This window comes from Urocampus carinirostris, chromosome 6, assembly GCF_059441175.1.
Source record: "Urocampus carinirostris isolate Australia breed hairy pipefish chromosome 6, RoL_Ucar_1.0, whole genome shotgun sequence".
Taxonomy (NCBI): Eukaryota; Metazoa; Chordata; class Actinopteri; order Syngnathiformes; family Syngnathidae; genus Urocampus; species Urocampus carinirostris.
Genome location: NC_142354.1, coordinates 25,480,847 through 25,502,590, shown reverse-complemented (window position 1 = coordinate 25,502,590; position 21,744 = coordinate 25,480,847). Strand labels below are relative to the sequence as shown.

The following is a 21,744-nucleotide window of genomic DNA, read 5'->3' as shown; positions in this document are numbered from 1 at the left end:
TTCCCGGAAGTGCAAGGGGTTCTGGGTAATGATGTTTTACACTAAAACACGAGATCATCATTTTTTTCCTGGCGTACTGTACTTTCTGTGGTAAATGCATACCTGTTAATTTATACGTTTACCCCTGTATTTTATTTTTATTTTTCACATTTATTGATCATTTAAAATTGTGTACGCTCTATAACAATTGATTGTTTTAATCATACTGCTACGTTTGCAACACCTAAATTAATGTTTGTCTTCTTAACTTGGTTTGTATAACGAACTTTTTTTTTTTTTTTTTTTTTTTTTTAAACAAAACAACTTTTTTTTCAAAAAATTCTACGTAGTCTGTCTTGCCGTGAGTAACTGGGTACCACGATATTTTTGTAAGAGTTGTTATCATTAATAAAGGAAGCAATTGGCTGAGGTTAACAGGTAGGATTTAAACAATTGTTATTGACCAGCAGGGTTGGGTAGGGTTACTTTAACTTGATTACTTTCAATTACTTTTGGATTACTCCAATACCAAATTGGCTAATAAAAGACAAAAGAAACTAAATATGAATAAAATTATGACTCACAACACATGGTAAGCTTTCTCTCCTGGCTTTGATCTCTTTGATCTCCGGCAAAACTAACATAAAATGCGACAGAAACAAAATGAAAATAAATCAAAACAGCTTGCCAACATCATTTTTCCCGTTCAATGTATTCCAAGCCTGCACAAAATTTAGTAATTTTATTCATATTTAGTTTATTTTGTCTTTTATTAGCATATTTGGTATTGGAGTAATCCAAAAGTAATTGAAAGTTATCAAGTTAAAGTAACCCTACCCAACCCTGTTGACCAGTCACCAGGATTGGGAGTGTTAATTTAAAAAAGGAATCCAATACAGTTACTAAATGTAAATGTAAATGGTCTGCATTTGTATAGCGCTTTTTAATTCAATGAAGACCTCCCAAAGCGCTTTACAATGTGCTTCACACTAACCAATTGACACACACCCACATACCAATAACAGCATCAGACAATCAAGGCAACTACCTGCTTATCAGGGGCATTGGGGATTTAGTCTTGCCCAAGGACATTAATGGTTACCTGTTCAAAAACGTAATCAGTAAAGTAGCTTGATTAATTTCAATTACTTTTATATTACTCCAATATGAAATTTTCTAAGGAAATACAAAAAACTAAATATAAATGCAATTACTAAATTTCGTTTAAGATAAATGATCAAAGAAATAAAGGAAATCAAGATCAAAAGTGCTCACATTCTAACTACGTGTATAGTGTATGAAGCAAAAATAAAACTTTCTCTTTTAGATAGATAGATGGATAGAGACTTTATTCATCCCTGTAGGGAAATTCACACTTCCAGCAGTATCTTTATGTTGAAAATAAAACAATAATAAAGGAAAAGGAATATAATACCTAAATACCAAATGTAACCTGTTGATATAGAGTATTTAAATAGTGCTACATAAAATACACACTGTAATAAAAATAGGGTAATATGCAAATGTATGGGTGTGGTTTAATGTGGGCTTTTACTCCCCCGGGTGGAGTTAAATAGCCTCATGGCATGAGGAAGAAATGATCTTCTCCGTCTGTCTGTGGAAGAAGACTGTGACAGCAGTCTGTCACTGAAGATGCTCTTCCGTTTGGAGATGATGCTGTGTAGTGGATGTGATGAATTGTCCATGATTGACCGCAGCTTTTTCAGTGCCCGTCTCTCAGCTACAGTTGTCAGGCTGTCCAGCTCTGTGCCCACAACAGAGCCCGCTTTCCTCACCAGTTTACATGGCAGATAAAATATGCTTGGTTTGAGTTCACATTAACAACCCATTAAGAACCCAATATTGTTTTTAAAACACAAATGCTTCCCTTACTAAATTTCACCAAAATTCTGGGAGTTCTTGTCCTGTCTCTCTGGTGTCAATGATTGAAACTATGACACAATTTCTTCCATTAGCGCATTATTACTCAGTAGCCTAGATGGTAAGGCGCCCGCTTTGAGACTGGGAGGTGGGTGATTCGCGCCCCGGCCGAGTCATTCCTAAGACTTGAAAAGTGGTCGGCGGCGCCCTCTGTTGGCTGCGGCTGCATCGGCTCGCTACAACGGGTCAGGTGCAATCGACATTTCGTTCTGTGTACATTGTTACACAGAATGACAATACAAGGAAATTATTATTATTATTATTATTATTATTATGCAGATGTGAAATTGAGACTAATGTGGACGAGTGCATGAAGCAAATGAATGGATGCTGAAAGGATGTTGTGGAAGAGGGATTTATACTGCATAACTCATTTTATATTTTTGTATTGAATTTACACAGTATGTTCATACTTGTCCGTTGATCTTGTGGCGTTAGTTTAACTATTTTAATTAAATAGAACTTATCTGTCAGTTATGTGAAGTTTTTGGTCAGATGGTCATGTTTTGTGTTCAGTCACTTGGGGCAGCTGCAGGGTCCCGAGAGTGAGGGCACAGGTGAGTGTGTGTGGATTGAGCAAGACTGCAAAGAGAGGGAAGGGCGAACAGACGTGGCGAATGTAAATAAAGTTAATACGAACGAGAAAAAGGATAAAAAGAGTTAAATGTAACGAATTGTGCAACATAAATGCTCTTTTAAAAAATTGTAACCCTAAGTAGTAATCCTTATTTTTCCAAAATGTACCTGTAATTTAATGACATGTTATGTAACTGTAACGGAATACGATTACCGGTACATTTTTTTTGTATTCTGATTGTTAGGGAAATTATAGTTTGATTATCGTTTGAATGTGCCTTTGTATGATGTTATCCTCAAAAGTACCTTAACAAAGCCAAAGATTATAACCTGGTGCTGGTATTCTTGCAACAATCGTTGCCCTATTGGAACCTGCTAACTATTAATTAAGGTAGCTTTCGTTTTGATGCTGGGAAGCGCTTACAATTTTGTCCTCTTGGGGCCCTCTAACTACTAATCAAGATGGCCTTCACTTTTGGGCCAGAAAGTCTACTCAAGAGCTTGCCTCCTTTCCTACATTCCTTTCTTCTTACAGAGACGCATTGTATCTTCTATGTTACAAAGTTTCACTATCCGTATTGCTCATTTATTATGCTGACACGCCATCTAGCAACCAGCATTATTCACTTCATTTAAACATGAGTTTTCTGTATAAACCAATCAGATTATTTTTCTTGTATTCATAAGACATTGCTTAAGTCAATTATATGTGTTTCTCTATGCCTGTGCTTTTCAATAAATGAGCTGGAGTGTGATTCCATCCTGAGCCGATTTTGGAAGCACGCGCCTCGGATTGAAAGGCTATCAAAAACCTAAATCTCCGGCTCAGAGGGTGTTCTTTTCTTCATCCTAATACAATTTCAAGTTTTAACCTTGACACTGATTACATAACGCCGTTACGTGTATTACGTTACTTCCCAAGCCTGCCGGTCACTACTGTAAACACGTCTTCAAAGTTCAAAGTAAGATATAATTCAAAGTATTTTAATGTTTGACTTGCAAATGGTGATAAATTATCTCTTTGTATCATAAAAAAAACAAAAAACAGATTTTTACATCAATAGTTGATCAAAAGTAAACACATAGAGAGCTGGTTGACAGTTGTAATTGATGTCTGCTTTCAATGAAATGCAACACTGTCTTTTAAATTGTTTATTGCTCTCTTTGCTTCCATTTCATCGCCATGTGTATTGAAGCCACAACGGTTGAGATGTACAGCAAACACATAACTCACGTAGAGCGCTGATGGTAAACTAAACTACACGAGAAAACTAGTGAGGAGTTTGGCCTTTCTTCATAACGACATGCTCTAGTTCCGCCATGTTGGAGGTGTCCAAACGGGCATCATACTTGGCCAGGATTTTTAAAACAGGCCTCAACCTCATCCACCACTGTTCCTTTGGAATACGATGTCTGCGGGTGGTAAAAAAAATAATAAAAAAATTAAAAGGTGGAGATTCACATTACAGTGTGACAATGACAAATCCTTGTACAGCGTTTGACTGAAACAATAAAATGTCATACTCAAAGTCAACTTGTTCTTTCAGTTCTGTCAGAGGCTGGAAAATCAAAGATCTTTTCTTCATGCCCAGCACACATGCGGAATCATTAGAATTGGCAAAGAAACGGCCTGGATATTTGAAGTTCAAAACCCATAGTATTAAAATACAGTATCACCAACAGCAATCCACCATTTGAGACTATTATCATTTGGTCCTCACCGTGTCGGTAGCATTCTTTCAGTTTGTCCGTCATCCACACGATAGCCTTGATCCCCATCTTGGTGGCAAAATTCCTATCAAAGGGGCTTGGGGTTCCGCCCTAAAGACAGAGTTCAAGTTTTGCATACTTGACAAGTGTTCAAATTGAATTTTCTCCTAAGAATTCCGCACCTGCTGCATATGTCCAAGTACATTCTTCCTGCAGTCGAATATACCCTTTCCTTCTTCAGAGTACAAATTGAAGAGAACATCTGTGGTGTAGTTTTCATTGCATTTCTCATTTCTGTGTGTGTGGGGGGAGGGGGGGGGGGGAGTGGGAGAGAAAAGAGTGATGAACCCCTTGGAAGGATATTCATTGAAATTTTATGCAAACCTCAGAATAAGGCCTCTCTTCACGGTTGTCTTCATTTTCTCTGTCAGATGCTCCACATTCATCTATAAGCATGTTGACAAGAAAAAAAGTGTTTTTATTTTAAGTAATCAGAGCTTAGGGTCACAACGGGTTTATTTGTAATATTGTCAAGAAATCTTTGCTAAAAAGGAGACAACAAATATCGATAAAGAGGTTACTCTGTGAAAATATTACATATTGAAGGTCATGACAATAACAAAATATTGCAATTTTTCTGCTACAGTGTAGTGATAGCCATGACAGGGCATGTTCCCTGAACTGGAATCTTTTTGTTTCATTGCCCAAATACAGTATGACATTTGCTATAATGGTATTGTACTAATGGGTGATCGGAGAATGAACACTTCATTTGAATGGGTACTTTATTAACACTTTGCAAGATTTTAGCTACAGGATTGTTTGTTCTTATGCGGTTTTATTTTTTTAAACATTGTACATAAACACATTTTTGAATGGATGGTTTTGTGATCTTTGGTTGTACTTTTTAGACGGATATCAATACCAGCTAAAACTAGAGTGAGTAAGGATTGTTTGATCCAATCCGTGGGACCAATAACAAGTCCAACCCAGGCCAAAATGACTTGATCTGATTCAAAACAGCCTGATGGGGCAACCGATGCTGACATTTGGCACTTTGGGGACTTGAGAGTACCAATACTTTTAACCAAAGCTGGTATCCGCACTGATACAAATACCTGGCTTCAGTACTCACATTTCAATGTTTTAGTATAAATTAACAGTTTAATGTAATAAAAAGATAAATTAATCTGTGGAAATATATAGCACTAGTGGATGTTAGTTCATCCATCCATCCATCCATTATCTGCACCGCTTATCCTCAGTAGGGTTGCGGGATGCTGGAGCCCATCCCAGCTATCAGGCAGTGGGCAGGGGGACACCTTGAACCGAACTTTTAGAATGTGGGAGGAAACCGGAGTGCCCGAAGGAAACTCACGCAAGCACGGGAAGAACATGCAAACTCCACACAGGAAGGTTTGATCTCGCTACCCTTAGAACTGTGCCGCACACGCGCTAACAACTGCGCCGCCGTGCTGCCCTGATGTTAATTCTTCTTTCCTAATTTTAACCAGGTAACTATGAAAATTGAGTATGTAGTCGGTTGGAATGGAGATGTAACCTCTATTGAAAAGCGAGCTAGACATAAGAAAAAATATTACAATTTCATAGGAAACACATTGTAGTAAAGAGTTTATCATCTAGTGAAATTATCGAGTGAAATCAGTTGTTTTAATTGGCGAACGATGATTTTTAATTCCCTGTTTAATAAAGATTCATGAAAAAAAAAACATAATAGCAAGTGCTGTTAACACATCATTCGTCATAGCTCGCTGCCTTGCAGAACACATGCGCCAGAGTGGACAACAGACAGAACCTGCGAATATAATAGCAATTGAAAAAGAAATCTCTCCTTTTCTATCAAAACCTTCGTTTTGGCTCCACTCAGTGACAGTGTGATTCACAAAGTATTATCTCAAATTTGAAAGCAGGCTTATATATTCAACGTAGGACTATATGTGAGTACAGTACATACAATATACAATATGTGGCAGTTGTGTGTGTGTGTGTTCGTGTATGTGGCAGGGGCAGGGGCCAGTATATTATGATTTTGTCCCCACAAATGCTAAGACTAAACCCTAACCCTAACCCCTGCTCACAAAGGTATCAAGGAGCGACTTCCGATTTCCACCACACACACATAAACATGATATATTTTGTGGCGTATAATCATCCACTCAAACCACCTTTAAGTCATTGAGGTTGAAAGGCTCCTCATAGATATAAGCATTATCAGCTCCAGCAGATAAGCCAGCCATGGTTGCAAGGTATCCGCAGTATCCTCCCATCGTCTCCACAATGAACACCCTCCGCTTGGTGCCGGCTGCCGATTGCTTGATCAGGTCACAAGACTAATGCGAATAGATAGGTGAGTTGACATTTTACTAATGATAAATGTTATCATACAACGTTGGTTTTGTGTGAAAAGAGGTCTACCGAGGTAATGGTGTTAAGAGCTGTGTCCGCGCCAATACTGAAGGCAGAACCAGGAACATTGTTGGAGACAGTTGCAGGAATGACAACAATTGGGATACAGAATTCTTCATATTCCTGTCTAGCCTGCACCAATTCCAGACCACCAACAAATGCCTGTGTTGCGATCATAAAGGTGAAAAAAATGTTAGTACTGCGCACAAGTGGTTTCTCGCGGCACACTAGTTGAAAATCACTGTTCTATGATATAGATCACCACAATTAACATTAGTGGCATGACAGTCCTCCTACCCACCTCAAACCCTCCGATAAGCATGACACCATGAATGTTGAACTTTGAGATGTTCATACTTATTTCCTTTATCATCTTACTTGGTAGGGTTCTTCACAAAACAAAGAAATGCAAGTTAGTGTCAGTTCAAAATACATTCAAACAAGTATTGATGTCACACCTCTTGGTGCCAAGCAGAGAGCCACCCTTTCCAACCCAACCAGCCACTCCAGTCCAACCGATAGGCTCGATCTATGCAGGGAAAGCATGTAACCTCAAATTATTTCATGAAATATAGTCATTGCGTTCATAAAACAATGGGATATTACCTGCCCATTGGCCAAGCCTTCAAATCCATCATGCACCGCCAGAATTTGGTGCCCATGGAGGAGGCCAGTTCTGACAATTGCACGAACTGCAGCATTCATTCCGGCGCATGGTGCCCCTATGTTTAGCACTGCAATGTTGATATTGCTCTGGTAGGTACAAATTCAAAGACACATTTATCAGACAAGCTGGAGCAAATGGGCCATACAAATATTGCTATTGCACTCTTGCCTTTGTGTCTGGAGGATGAATGTGGGACAGCATTTTATAGGCGTTCCAGTTATGCTCGAAGCTCCTACGCTCAAAAGATTGTACAAATGTATAAACATTGAAAAATCACTTCAACGATCATTTTCCTTAAACGTGGATGACTCACTTTCCCCTAAGCTTCACTGCATCTTCAAACCTTTTTTCAGCCATTGCTTTGGTGACATCCTTTGTCTAAGAATGTTCGAATACATACTGTTGTAATTCCACCATGTTTTTTTAATACAAACAAATTGTAGAGTGACTTTCTCGTGAACTCTAGCTGACATACAATTTGCACACACTCCATTAGAGGCAGTCTGACAGCCATGTTTCCTGACAAGCTGACCACACTTGCAGGAGTTTCGGGTGTGGCCTCTAACAGGGCCATCACTGCTTGCATGCCCATCCTGCTGGCCTGAATAACAACATATCAGGATTAACGAAGTCAGCAAAACCTTTTTGGGTAAATAAAGATTCGTATTATATTTTAGATTATAAATAAATACCAGGATTCTGTCAAAGGCGGATGGGGTTCCTCCTCTTTGGACGTGGCCCAATACGGTGGTACGGGTATCGAACCCAAGCCTCTTTGTCACCAACTGAAACAAACATGTTAGATTAATGAACTGTAGTTTTTTATAACATTATTATTAATATTATATTAAATTCAACCAGTGTTTTTCAACCACTTTGCTCCAGCAAATTAAACAAACATATAAGTAGCTATAAATGTGTCATGCTAATTTATCAGGTATCTTTTCAAGTTTCATGTAATTGCTGATGCCAAACTGATAACTATTCCTTAAAATAGTATTATTATCAAGCATGTGTGTCAAAAATATAATATGTTAAAACTGTAACATGTAAGTAAAATTATAGTAAAGAGGAAAATACTGTATTACATGTCGGAGTAAAATTATTTGAACATATTATTTTTGGAATACTTTTTCGTATTTTTTGAATGAAGCCTTATTATTTACAAGTGTGACATTTACTTATTCATTTACTTATTCATTTATCTGTTAATATTTGTAACTTGAATAGAATATATCTTTATTGTCATTGTTACAAAATTGGATAACATATTGTGACAACGAAATTGGGCAATATTTCGTTGTCACAATACCATATTTATTCGAATATATATATATATATATATATATATATATATATATATATTTTCGCTTTTTGTGCCTTTGCCGCTAGTGGACCGCAGTGTTTGTGTGTGTTTGAGCTGTAATACTAATGATGAGGCAGCAAAGTTTATGTATGCTTAAGTGAACTGTATTGAACTTTCGAGTATGCGACATGACGTCACAACACTGCCACTGGGGCATACCATTGCACAAAAGAGGGGGTTTACACTTAGGTGATCACAGCATATACTCGACTAAATACAGTATGTATGTATGTACAGTATGTATGTACAGTATGTATGTACAGTATGTATGTACAGTATTTATGTATGTATGTATGTATGTATGTATGTATGTATGTATGTATGTATGTATGTACAGTAAGTATGCATTTATTTATTTTGCAGCATAAACTCAAACGCTATCTTCAAGCAAAACTACCCTATTTATACCCCAGGTGAGATTTTTTTTGTACATGTTTTACAGGTGTTATAATTTCAATGAAAAAGCTGGAAAAGATTAAAAGATAATACTGACCTGTTTGACATGGTCACAGCTGATGGGTTGACCATTGAGGTCTATGGCGCCTTCAGCCACAATGATGATATGCAAACGGTTGCCAAGTTGTCTTTGCTGAGAGGTACAAAGTATGAAATAAAATGAGCTTTAGAAAAAAAATGTCCACTGCAATGGACCAAGTGAATTTTACCTGAGTCAGTCGCCTGCAAAGATGATCCTCCCAGTCTTTCTCTGGGGGCATTTCTGGAATGAACACCCAGTCGGCAGCACAAGCCAAAGCAGTCACCAGAGCTAGGTAACTATGAGTCAAAGGTTAAGAGCTTCAGTTGAGTAAAGTCTTATCTTCAACATCAACAAGTTGCATTGATCATATTGGTGTGATCCCTGAGTCTGTTTGATATTCCTCCTCTTTAAGATTTTGTCCCCTTGAAATTTAGTTATCCCTCTCCCAATTATGTGACTGAACTGTTTGTAATGAAAAAGAGGAGCTGTTAAAGTTGCGGTCAGATGAGGATTAGGACGCGAACTGATTACATCTCCTCATGAGCTAAAATTGAGTTATGATTGTGTGTCTTATTCAGGGATCTAAGGTGATAGACTTAACAGTCCTGTCCGTCAAAACAGTAACATTAGAAATAGACAAGGTAAAACTGTTTGGAGAATAGTGGACTAACGATTGCCCCTTTCCAAATGTTGTCAGGTTTTTTCATTTTTATCAGTGAGACATTGAAAAAGTTTTATTTCATTTGATAAAGTAAAACCAATTTTGGGGATGTGCAAAGTGGAACTAGTTTGATGCAGGAAGAATTTGTTATACATAAGTTCTAACACATTAGGACAGGGGTCGGGAACCTATGGCTCGCGAGCCATATATGTCTCTTTCTATGAGTACCTATGGCTCAGAGACCAATTTGATTGCATGCAAAATTTCTCCATCTTGTTCAAAACCGAAATTTTCTATCCTATTCAGGTACACGTAAAGCCAAACCAAAGCTAAATGCAAAGGTAATACTTCGCAGTATATATAGGGCACGTTTTTCACTACAATTTACAGTCAAGGTGTCACACAAAAAAAGGGGGAAAAAAACTCGTTTTGGCTGTGCAACGCTAAAGAATCCTTTATTTAAAAGTTCACTATATAATCTGTGTTCAGTGTTCAGATACTTTATGATGAATCCACAGAACTGTAAATACGCCAAAACACCGGAAGAGAACTTAGTCATTTGATTGGGTGAGTGGGAGGGATGGGTGGAGCTATGCAAAACGTACAAGCATTCCCTCCCATCTCTCGCCAAAGGTAAGCACATAAGGCTCCCTATTCTCAGAATGTTGTGACGTTTTTACAAAATAAATGCTTGCATCTGGTTTTGAAACCAATATGTATAAAAAAGGGTCAAAAGGAATTTAACTGATCTTGAGTAATTGCAAGAAAGAGACAAGTTTAAAGTGGTCTGTTTGTTGAATTTGGGACAGGGGCTCTGGCATTATTCTCTTTTCATAATTTTTATCAAATCATCAAAAATAAATGTGCTGAAGACTAAGCTTTTGTCTGGGGCGCGGGTTTAGCAATTTAGTAAATTTGTCTCATAATATATGGTGTGGCTCTTTCCCAAAATAAAATTAATATTTTTTGCTTTTATGGCTCTTTGAGTCAAAAAGGTTCCCGACCCCTGCATTAGGAGGATCCAGATTTTACTATCAACAGAACATCTTTTAAAATAGAGGCTGTACTTACCCACAATGCCTGCCCATCACCTCCAGGATGAATGTCCTCTGGTGACTGCAAAACAATACATTTAAATTTAACTTCTTTTCATTGTGTTTCATGTCATGTCTGTCGGACTATTTTTAATGACGGGATTAGAAGAAAAACATATTACAAACTGCTATATATGTTTCATATTTTCCACAAAAAAAGGAATCAGATTTAAGCCTAAACATGACATAAAATCAAGATAAAAAAAAACAATAGTCATAATGAAATCAAACAACAAACTAAACAAAAAAATTCTGAAGATGTTTTGTTTTTATGCAATGTTAAAATGAAAATACTGTACATCTTTAGGAGAGCAGCTGTGGGGTGTTTAAAAAACATGTTACGTCGTTTTTACAGTGGTCCTTTTTGAGATATATATATGAGATACCTGATTCTTGGGTCAGGCTCGTATCTAGAATTCCTCGTATCATGAATTAAATTTCTCAATGAGAAATAACTGAAACACAATTACTCTGTTCCGGGCATCCAAAAATGATCCAAGTTAACCCTTAATAGCTATTAAACACATCTTTCTCAGCACCAAAAACACAGTCAAACAATAATTGAACATAAAAATACAGTAATAAGGTAATGAAATAATATTAAAAAAAATGAAATGCAAATACAATATGAGCGGGAGGAGTGCAGTTGATGTTGATGATTTGGAAGCACTTAATACATACTTTCAAGTAACTTGACATATTACAAAGATGAAATGCAATGCCATAAAAACACAACAATGCAAGATCTTGGGATCAGGTCTGTAGGGTGGGAAACGCAAGTGCTAACTGGGATGAGCTGATGCTGCCAGTGAGTGGTCGCTGGTGGTTCAGTATTGTCTGAAAATTCACGTTATTTGTATTTTCTTTAGAGTTGGGCAGGATTTGTGCTCAAAAACACATCTCACATCTAAAACTCATCAGAATTTTAGTAACTCGTAAAGGTGCCACAGTATTCCTATGTACTGTAAATCCACCTCTGTGCTGTGGTGGCAATGGCATCTACGATCTCCATTATGCGGTGCAGGGCAGAATCCGTGCCGATGGTCATGTCGGTGCCGCAGAAGTCGTTGTCAATGGAGCCCACCATGCCAACGATGTTGAGATGGCTTGATTCCTTTGCTTCGTTTTGCGTGATCTTACCTGAGCAATGGTTAAATGACAACAGTCTTAGACCAGGGGTCTTAAACACATTACCTACAGGATGATAGTTTATGGCCCATGTCTTAGAACAGAAAATGTGTAGATTTTTTAAGAATGAGGTTTTGGTCTTTATTTAGGTCACTTTTTGAGTCATTTCGGTCGTTTTCTGTTAATTTATTGTCGTTTTTCGGTCACTTTTTTAGTCATTTTCAATTTTTTTGTTCATTTTTATACTTTTATGCTGCTTCTCAGCACCTTTTCATTCTATTTAGTTCTGTTTCAGGACTTTTTCAAACTTTTCAGTACCTTTTTTCAGATATTTTTTATAATTTTTAGTACATCATTCAAAATTTTACACTATTTGCTTTTTGCTCATTTTCTGTTTTTGGGTATTTTTGGCTTTTTTTGTTGTTTTTTTGGGACCTTATTTGGTCGATATTCGTTTTAAGGTTTGATTTTTGATAATTTTTATGTCATTCTGTGTTTGTTTTGTGTTGTTTTTGGTCGCTTTTCTAGCAGCAAGGTGTAGGCAAGAGAAGCCATGTTTTGAACGGTTCATGGTCAATGTTCGATTCATGCTTCAAAACTTAAAAGTAAAATAATTTTTAGTACAGGCAATTGAACTAAATATTGATAAGAATTATTGTTTTCTATTCAACAACTATAAGTGGTTTCTTCAGAAATGTATATCCAATGTATTATTATTATTTAATTTATTCAATCCAGATTGATTGATTTCCCTTGTTAATTTTCAATATTTTTATTTAATGTTTCATCTTATTTCGTGTTAAAAAATCAAAAAGATATTTGGGAAAATTGGGGTGTTTTTAATCAAAGCTTTTCTGGTGAAAAATCCGATGCGGCCCAGCCTCACGCAGGTTCTGTTATGACATCCAGCGGCCCCCAGGTCAATTAAATTAGTCATTTTCAGTCACAAGCAAAACCAATTGGACTTTTTGAGTGCCCTTACCCGCTTTGAGCAAATCCGCCAGTAGTCCGCTCCACTCGGTTCTGAACTCGTTGGCACCTGTGAGACTGCCATCACCTCCGATGACACAGAGGTTGGTGATGCCCAGCTTGACCAAGTTATGGGCTGCCTTCATACGACCTTCCCTTTCACGGAAGTCCATACAGCGGGCGCTTCCGATCACAGTTCCACCCTGAGGAATACGTCATATCAGTGATCCTGCAACGTAATCATTCTTCTCAGTAACGAGTACTGTAACGTGTTAAAAAAACCGCAATTCTGCTCGTGCACAATGTGTTGCTGCCCTTTTCCCGTTACTTATGAGATGCAAAGCATGAACTACAGTGCCTCTTTTATTGCTGTAAAAATCAAATGTGAGGACAGAATTCATGGTAAAAGTGTACTGAATTTTGGTCTTTTTGTTTGTGAACTTGTTTTTGCAAACCACCATGCCTAGTAAAAAAAAGAAAACTTTCTGGACAATACCCATAATTGGAGAAGGAGATCTTTGAGTGGCTTGAAGCCCAGAGACAAAATGGATATAGAGTGGTAGTGCAAGCGCCGAAGATTGCAGAAGGCAAGAAATATGAAAGGTTCACTGCTTCAACGGGTTGGCGTACACGTTTTCATCTATTTCTTTTATTATTTGTCTATTTCAAAGCAGCTTTGGGGGGGTTTGGCTTTTGTGCGAGCATGTATGGTAATTTGTAACTCGACAGTTACTTTTAGAGTAACGGGCTACTTTTTGGTGTCAGCAATCTGCGGGTACCGGAATTACTTTTTAAATGAACTAACTAGTAACTGTATCTAATTACTGTTTTTTTCAGTAATGCGCCCAACAATGGTCATAGTCCACACCAAAAATCAAGGAAGTGGAGAAACAGAAGGGTCATTCATACCTCCATGTTTAATGAACCCTGACATTCAAATATCCATCTCAGACATACAGAATTACATCGTCTAGGCTAAAGCTTTGCTAGAGTTACCTACCTAAAGGTTAGAGTGTGACCTGACTTAATAGTCTGAAATAGCCTTTAGATAGAAGGTTGTGTATATGTGAAGACCTTGTAAAGGAAACATAATTTGATCAATTCTTTTGACAAAACAGTAGTGTTAACTAGCCTGGATTTTAAGTGTATTTTTCGCCTGTTTTAATGATTTATTTTTCTTAACAGTCGGTGTCACTTGGAACCGCAATCAGACAAGATGCCAAAGCTTTAACTTATTTGACACCTTTAACACCAGTCTGCTCCTAAGCTATCTAGGACTATATTAGATATATTATGATATCTTTTCTGTAACATCTGTTGAGTTACCTGGCAGATGTTAACTGGCAGACAAGCCGTGTGGTACTTTGTCACCAAAAAGTGTTGGAAAATAGATAACAAAGGTTCTTTGAACTCATTTGGGAATTGTTAACATATTCTTAATAAAGAAAATATTCAACTTTCAACTTTTTTAAATATTCATCAAACAATGCACGTTACCTTTAATGATGTCTTCTTGTGGTACAGATCATTAGTATTTGTTAATACCAACAATACATTGCAAGAAATTAATACATAGCATTTCCTTCCCTCAGGAAAAAATGACTGACCTGATTTTGCATGTATTTTTTTGCAATTTCCTATTCCTTTCATATCAGGTTCCTTAAAAAGGAGTCGATAGCGTTCTCAGCTAACATCGCGAGTACCGATATCTAAAAAAAAGGATGGTTCAGCACTGATATTGATACCTGATATCGGTATTTGCCCATAGCTATGGTATAATCAGTATCAATTTTACTATATATTTACTGTACATGACTTTTAAGTGCTTCACACTTTTTAAAAATGTTTTTTGCAACACTAAATTCGCTTTAGAGGTTCTTTAAAATTAGTCTCACCAGCTGCAACATCATGGACACACTTTCCCACGTTGCAAGGCGGATGTTGTCTCCACCGTCTACCAGGCCCTGGTAACCCTGATAATAAAGGGAGTGAGAGAAAGAATAAAAACACATCATTGCTGACTTTTGTGAAATCTTAGGCTCCCATATGTGGTTGAGGAACCTTTGAAACCAAAAGTAAGACGTGGGTTTCATAAATTAATTTGGAAATGCATGGATCCAGTGTCTACTTCAGGGGTTTAAAACTCATTCTTACGCAGGGGACACTCTCACGCGGGCCAAACTAGTAAATGATTGATATAAGAAGTGTGCCTTAGCTGAAGGGCTTGGGATCTTTCATAAGATGACAATTGCATTACAATTATGATTCAGGGGTGTAAAATGTCACCATAAAATGTTTATTATTGTTTTTTTTTCATATTTTCTTCTTCACTAAGATTTAATATCTTGAAGTGTTAACAAAGCAAAATAACAATTTAATTCATTTCAGTTCATATAACTCAGAGAAACTCTTGCAAACTGGTAAGTGAAAAAAGATCACACAAACACTAATTTCAGTGCATATGAGGACTTGTGTACCTGAAGCCTGGAAGTCTTTTTCTGCTTTTTTAATGAAAATTTCAACCTCAATTTGGTACCTTCACTGTTAAATATCATGAATGGAGCCTAAAGCTTGCTTTAACTTCTGCAAAGACACCAAGTAAAACAACGTTGGGATAGTATCACCTACCCCGACTCACCATTTTTCTTTGAATGTCCTCTGCTTTTTAAATGGTACTTAGCAGATACAGTAATCTCTTGTTTTTTTTTTTACTGTGGATGCATATCAAAAAGGACTGGTAATAGTCAAAACCCACAAAGTAAAAACATATGTATTTATTTATCAAATACTGTGTTATTCATTAAAACCCAAGAACAAATCCTATTTACAGGCTCAAGCATTCTAATAAATAAAAGCCCTATACTTTATTTTTTTTCTTTGAACAAATTACTTCTCTACTGTCAAATTTTTAAAAATAATCTTGCTGCTACACTGTATTGCACTATATCGTTGAAAATGATTTTAGAACACTATCCTTACTTCAGATGATATTTTGTCGCTATCAAGTGGACATTATGGAAAACAAATGTGGCATAAAAAATGATTTTACTTTCCTTTTGCACGTTAAGGAATCTAACTTTGTTGGCGATAGAAAGCATCTTACTCTGCCTTTTGGTGCTTTTTTCGGTCTAGAGCGTTTTCATGATATAGTGGTTTTTAGAGAAACTTGAAATTGAAAAAGATTTGTGCGTACTTAACGCTGGTTCGTTACTCACACCGAAACATTATTGACACACAGGCAAAAAAGGGAACGCAGAACGCAGAAAACGATGGACCATGAACATTTGAAAAGCAAAGAATCGCAAAAAGTAAACCACGATACAGCGAGGGATTACTCTACAGGTGAAGTGGGTGGTTTGCCTTGGGAGTGGTGCCTGGCATTGAGACATCCAGTCGACATATTTGAAACTGCAGATCATTGTTGCACATGATGCAGCTAATTTTCTTCTTGTGTCGCTCTCAGCATTGTCACACGAGTCGGATTCAATCCGTTGGCGGGCCTTGGCCGTATCTTTGACAGCCCTTTTCCACTTCTTGTTGAGCTCATGTCATCAAACCTTTTCCGTTCACTTGTTTGTGAAAGGTTCACTGTTGTGTCTTTTTTATATGAGCTAAAAATGTAAACAAAAACGCATTGGGAGGAGAATTTACCTCATGTACAAAGTACACCTTGGCTCCAGTGTACAGTCCCATTCGGACTGTGGCCCTCACTGCTGCGTTCATGCCTGCGGGACAAAAAGTGCAGTCGTATTCGTATTCATCAACCTTACCAAGCAACGGTGCAACCTAATGACTCTGGGGTCACCAAAAGGGCAAAATGTGGATAAACTGACTTGGCCACAGCCAAAAGTATCTTTTGATGCAAACAAGAACTTTGGTTCACATCTTAAATAACACATGGCAGAGAGGTCATGTTTCTATAATTAGCAAGATCTTGTGTCAAACACAGATCAACAAGAAACGTTGTTCAGATTTAAGAGGAGGTAAACAATACATTTAATAAACATTACAATTTGGTATATTGGGAATTTGACTCTGAAATTCTCAATGGAATTTGTACGTTAAAATAATAGGTACATATGAGACATGAAGCCAGAGATTAAACTGAATTTTTTTAAGTGGAGTTCATAAATATTTTGCAAGAAGAGTTCAGAGGGGGAAAAGGGGGGCTTTCACACAGATGTTCATCTCCTTATTAACATCATATGTAATTATGCCATTTAGACAAACTATTTAAATGTGCACGGATGGTGAATGCAATTTGAGTTTAATTTTTGTTGTTTTAGGCTTTCTCAACATTTAACACATGAAATGATTTTGAACAGGGGTCCCCAACCATTTTGATTCTAAGAGCTATCATTTTGATACATATTTCTAAAACAACAACTTATGTTATTACTATGTTGTTATTATTTTATTACCAGGTTGTAATTAAAAGTTAAGTCAAGAACTAAAACATCATGTCAGTTAGAAGAGAATCTTACTAGAAAATCGAAAGGTATTTTCAGAACCAGTCCACAGGCTACTCAGGTGCTCTTAGGGGGGCTAACTGGTGCCCGCAGGGTCCACGTTGTGGACCACTGGTTAAAGGATAAGTCCATGCAATACAAATATTAGTTTACTACATATCGTGTAAAAATTTGGCTCTTAACTACAATGATATTTGTTTCGTTTCAATATAATTCCTTTTGAGGTAAAAAAAAGCCAACATATAAACATTCTGCACAATTGTTAAAGGGACAGTAGGTAATATTGAGTGCTTCATAGTGGTACAAAAAACTTTCATTTAACAAAAAAAAAGACTCATAGGTTGGAATACTAAGCAAAAATACATGACCTATCATACTAATGTCAATTTTTATCTGAAAAAAATCATACGGCAAGAAATTTGTTTTTATTTTATGAGTGGAATCCCTACTTAAGTCGCTGCCATATTTGTCTTCCGTGTAGTTGCTGACTGTGGCACTGTTTTTTGTTCAAGTCATGATTATTGTATAGCCCTAAATCGCAAGGAGTCTCAAAGGGAAGCACAGACCACAGACTAATGCAAACTACTATTATTACACCATTCCCTGATCTAAAACTTACATGGGCAAGGGAAAACTCAAAAACCTCAGCATGAGGAAAATGAAGAAACGTTGAGAAGGGACCGCACATGAGGTGATCTCCCTTTCAGGATGACCAGGATGCAATGGATGTTGCATTAACAAACAATGGAATTGTAAATTAAGTATAAAATAATTAAAATATAATATTATGTAAAAATCCCCGCGACCCTACTGAGGATAAGCGGTGCAGCTAATGAGATGAGATGAGATGAGATAATTTAAAAATCAAATCAAAAGGATGACCAATTGTAATCGATACACATTAGACAACAGTGCCGTCTAGTGGTCAAATATTGCACACTGGGTATTTAACAGGGCATTTTTTCCAAAAGACACTGCTGGTCTTTATTGACCTTAGTAAAATGTTAAATATTAAAAACTTTTAAATGGGTAAATGCAGCCAGGAGCACAAACCCCACCTAGTGTTTCTCTGTGCACACCACTGATGAATTGTTTAATGTCTCATTTTATCTCATCTCATTAGCTGTACCGCTTATCCTCATTAGGGTCGTGGGGAATTGTTAAATGTATTTAACAGTTTGCTGCTGAATTGTCATGACTCAGATTGGAAGGAGTAATTTGTTCACGGAATGTGATTGAATAGTAATCAATAAGGTGACGTTAAAATGAATTAAATCCTTCATACTCGAATAGAATAAATCTAATATAATTTACATCATAGTGTTGCATCTGTTTGCTAAGTGAGGAATTTAAAAAACAGTGAGAAATGTTCAGTTCCATTGTTTTTCCAAGCCCTAGCTATCTGTCAGGTAGAAAAAAGACTATTAAGTTGTAAAACCAAAGTGTACTAATTGGGGATTCCTTGTTATATTTCATTAAGGCTGTAAAACGTCAAAGATGGTAAAATTACAAACTCTCATGCGACCCCAGAAAGGTCAAAGGCAAAACCCGGTGTAATGTCAGTGGAAATTTGGCCTTATTCAAGAAATAGAAGCCATCCAAAAAGGTTTACTTTCTTGTGTGGAAAAGAAGAGTTGGAAACACTTTCCATAACTGGATTTATCGGTTGATGTTTTGAAATCACCCAAAATCCCACACTCAACACCAGAAGTAAGATCTCAAGCCTAAATCCAAGCCTGACCAGACACAAATTTCATCCAGGGTTGGGCATGTAATTTAGATTCTTACGCCGCTGCCTTTATAAAAATCCACCTGTTATTGTTCTTCTTTGTCTCTCTGCCTCTCTCTTTCTGTTAAAGTGCTGAACTAGATTTTTAAGGATGTATTATCTACCTGTCAAAATGACTGACGGCCCTAAAATATTCTTATTAACCCGTAAAAAAAAATCTGCCAATGATTAGAAAATTAGCGGTTAATGTAACTTCTGCAGACACAGAAATATAAAATGTGCATATGTCTATACAGCCTTGTTTAACTTAGATTTTGTTACAAAAGACAGGCCTTAATTTGTTATCATAAATCCCCTCTCCTCCTCCCGAGTCCTCACAAATAAATATCAAATTTAAGGTTTCATTCTGACTCGGTCCTGCGAACCAAGTTAATTGGTCGGGTTTTAAAACCCGTGGGCCTGGGTAGAGTCAAGTTGGAATTTTCAGGCCCGATCTTACCTCTGCTCCACACATAGAACCTTGAAGCACTTACCCTGGGCATCCCCACCCGAGGTCAGGACGGCAATGGCCCGACCCTTCCCCATCTTGGTGGGGTCGACTGAAACAGTCTCTGCCATTGCGTCTGAGGAAGACGGTCCTTGACGGTGAAAAGTCCTGCAGCTCTTCTGCACCAAGAGCCTCTCACAGCTGACTCAGACGCTTATAGCGATGCAAAAGCTGACATACGATGAGGCCGACGTAATTGCCAACGCATTCCCGCGCACACACACTTCCAGCATCTCGTTCTCGTCGTGTTATGTATTTATACACTTTGAATCCGAGAGGCTGCAGTGTTGCTATTTTTGCAATCACATACACGGTTTCAACTACAAGAGTTATTTCAAATGCTTGATTGTCATTGCTCATAAATCATAAAGTGCTTACCAGAGTTAGAATTGTCTTTATTGTTACTAATAACAACATAGTGAACGAACTTTCATGAATGTGTTCCTGAAACTCAATTGCTTTTGTCAGGAACGAGTACTGTGACACGTTATTAATAACATTTTATATTCCTACCGAGTTCTTTCGTGGCTGAGTTGTGCGTTACTGTTATTCCACTATTTATCCACTGCAGATTGTGTGTTACAGTGTCCTCTTACTGCTAAGTACGATTACTTCTGGACCGATAGCCATGTACAAAATATATATTTACCTATAAATTTAACAAGCACAGTGTACAAGGACGCTGAATTTCTTCTCATGGAGCTGTTTTACCTACCGTATGTACTCACATCTAAGCCCAATTTACAACTATAAAATTAATTAGTGAAATAAAGGGGGGCAGTTTATATGAGCATATTTGGTTGTGCAGGGAAACAACGACATTAGCTTTCCGCAGTCAAAGCAACACACTGTTTTTAACCATCAGTAACGGTAAAAGCGCCATAACGGCGGAAAAATTAATGAGTTATATTACCCTGTTACTGAAAAACAACGACTTTATTTAAAGTGGCGTTATTCCCAACCATGCTTGTGACTGTGAGTGACACGAAAGTAAACACCCGTCCACGCCAACACGCCGTGTCTCAGTTCATTCAAAGTAACACACCGCTTTTGACCATCAGTAACGGTAACGGCGATGTAACCTCAGAAAAAATGATTAGTTAGATTACCCCATTACTGAAAAAATAGTGCCGTATAACGGCGTTATTCCCACTGGTCTTTATCTACCAGTGTTAAATTAACACTGGTATTTTTATTGTAAACTAATTCCACTTCATCTGGAAATGAAATAAAATGAACCGCAAACATTCAATAGAATATTGAAATAATATAATAATCTAAATTATATACATATATATATATATACTGGACTGTCTCAGAAAATTAGAATATTGTGATAAAGTTCTTTATTTTCTGTAATGCAATTAAAAAAACAAAAATGTCATACATTCTGGATTCATTACACATCAACTGAACTATTTCAAGCCTTTTATTATTTGAATATTGCTGATTTTGGCTTACAGCTGAAAAAAACTCAAAAATCCTATCTCAAAATATTAGAATACTTCCTCAGACCAAGTAAAAAAATAATTTTATAACAGCAAAACTAAATCAAACATTTGAAAATGTCCATTGATGCACTCAGTACTTGGTTGGGAATCCTTTTGCACGGATTACTGCATCAATCCGGCGTGGCATGGAGGCAATCAGCCTGTGGCATTGCTGAGGTGTCATTGATGCCCAGGATGCTTCGATAGCGGCCTTCAGCTCATTTGCATTTGTAGGTCTGGTGTTTTTCATCTTCTTCTTAACTATACCCCACAAATTCTCGATGGGGTTCAGGTCAGGGGAATTAGCAGGCCAATCAAGGACAGTCATGCCATGGTCAGTGCACCAGTTACTGGTGGTTTTGGCACTGTGGGCAGGTGCCAGATCATGCTGGAAAATGAAATCCTCATCTCCATAGAGCTTTTCAGCAGATGGAAGCATGTAGTGCTCTAAAATCTCTTGGTACACAGTTGCATTTACTCTGGACTTGATGTAACACAGTGGACCAACACCAG

At 37.3% G+C, this 21,744-nt stretch overlaps 1 protein-coding gene across 1 annotated transcript; it reads right to left on the bottom strand.

Moving 5' to 3' along the window:
• Positions 1–3,660: 3,660 nt before the first annotated feature.
• pfkmb (phosphofructokinase, muscle b) lies at positions 3,661–19,868 on the bottom strand. Its single transcript, XM_088337191.1, has 22 exons — positions 19,728–19,868; positions 16,648–16,721; positions 14,892–14,969; positions 13,010–13,199; positions 11,874–12,039; positions 10,877–10,921; positions 9,332–9,440; positions 9,160–9,255; positions 7,993–8,085; positions 7,776–7,901; positions 7,614–7,678; positions 7,469–7,532; positions 7,240–7,386; positions 7,092–7,162; positions 6,935–7,022; positions 6,643–6,795; positions 6,393–6,557; positions 4,591–4,652; positions 4,389–4,500; positions 4,218–4,317; positions 4,021–4,126; positions 3,661–3,909 (listed from the first exon to the last, which is right to left on the bottom strand). The coding sequence occupies exons 1-22, from the start codon at positions 19,810–19,812 to the stop codon at positions 3,768–3,770; spliced, it is 2,337 nt and encodes a 778-aa protein (XP_088193317.1). The 5' UTR covers positions 19,813–19,868; the 3' UTR covers positions 3,661–3,767.
• Positions 19,869–21,744: the final 1,876 nt, after the last annotated feature.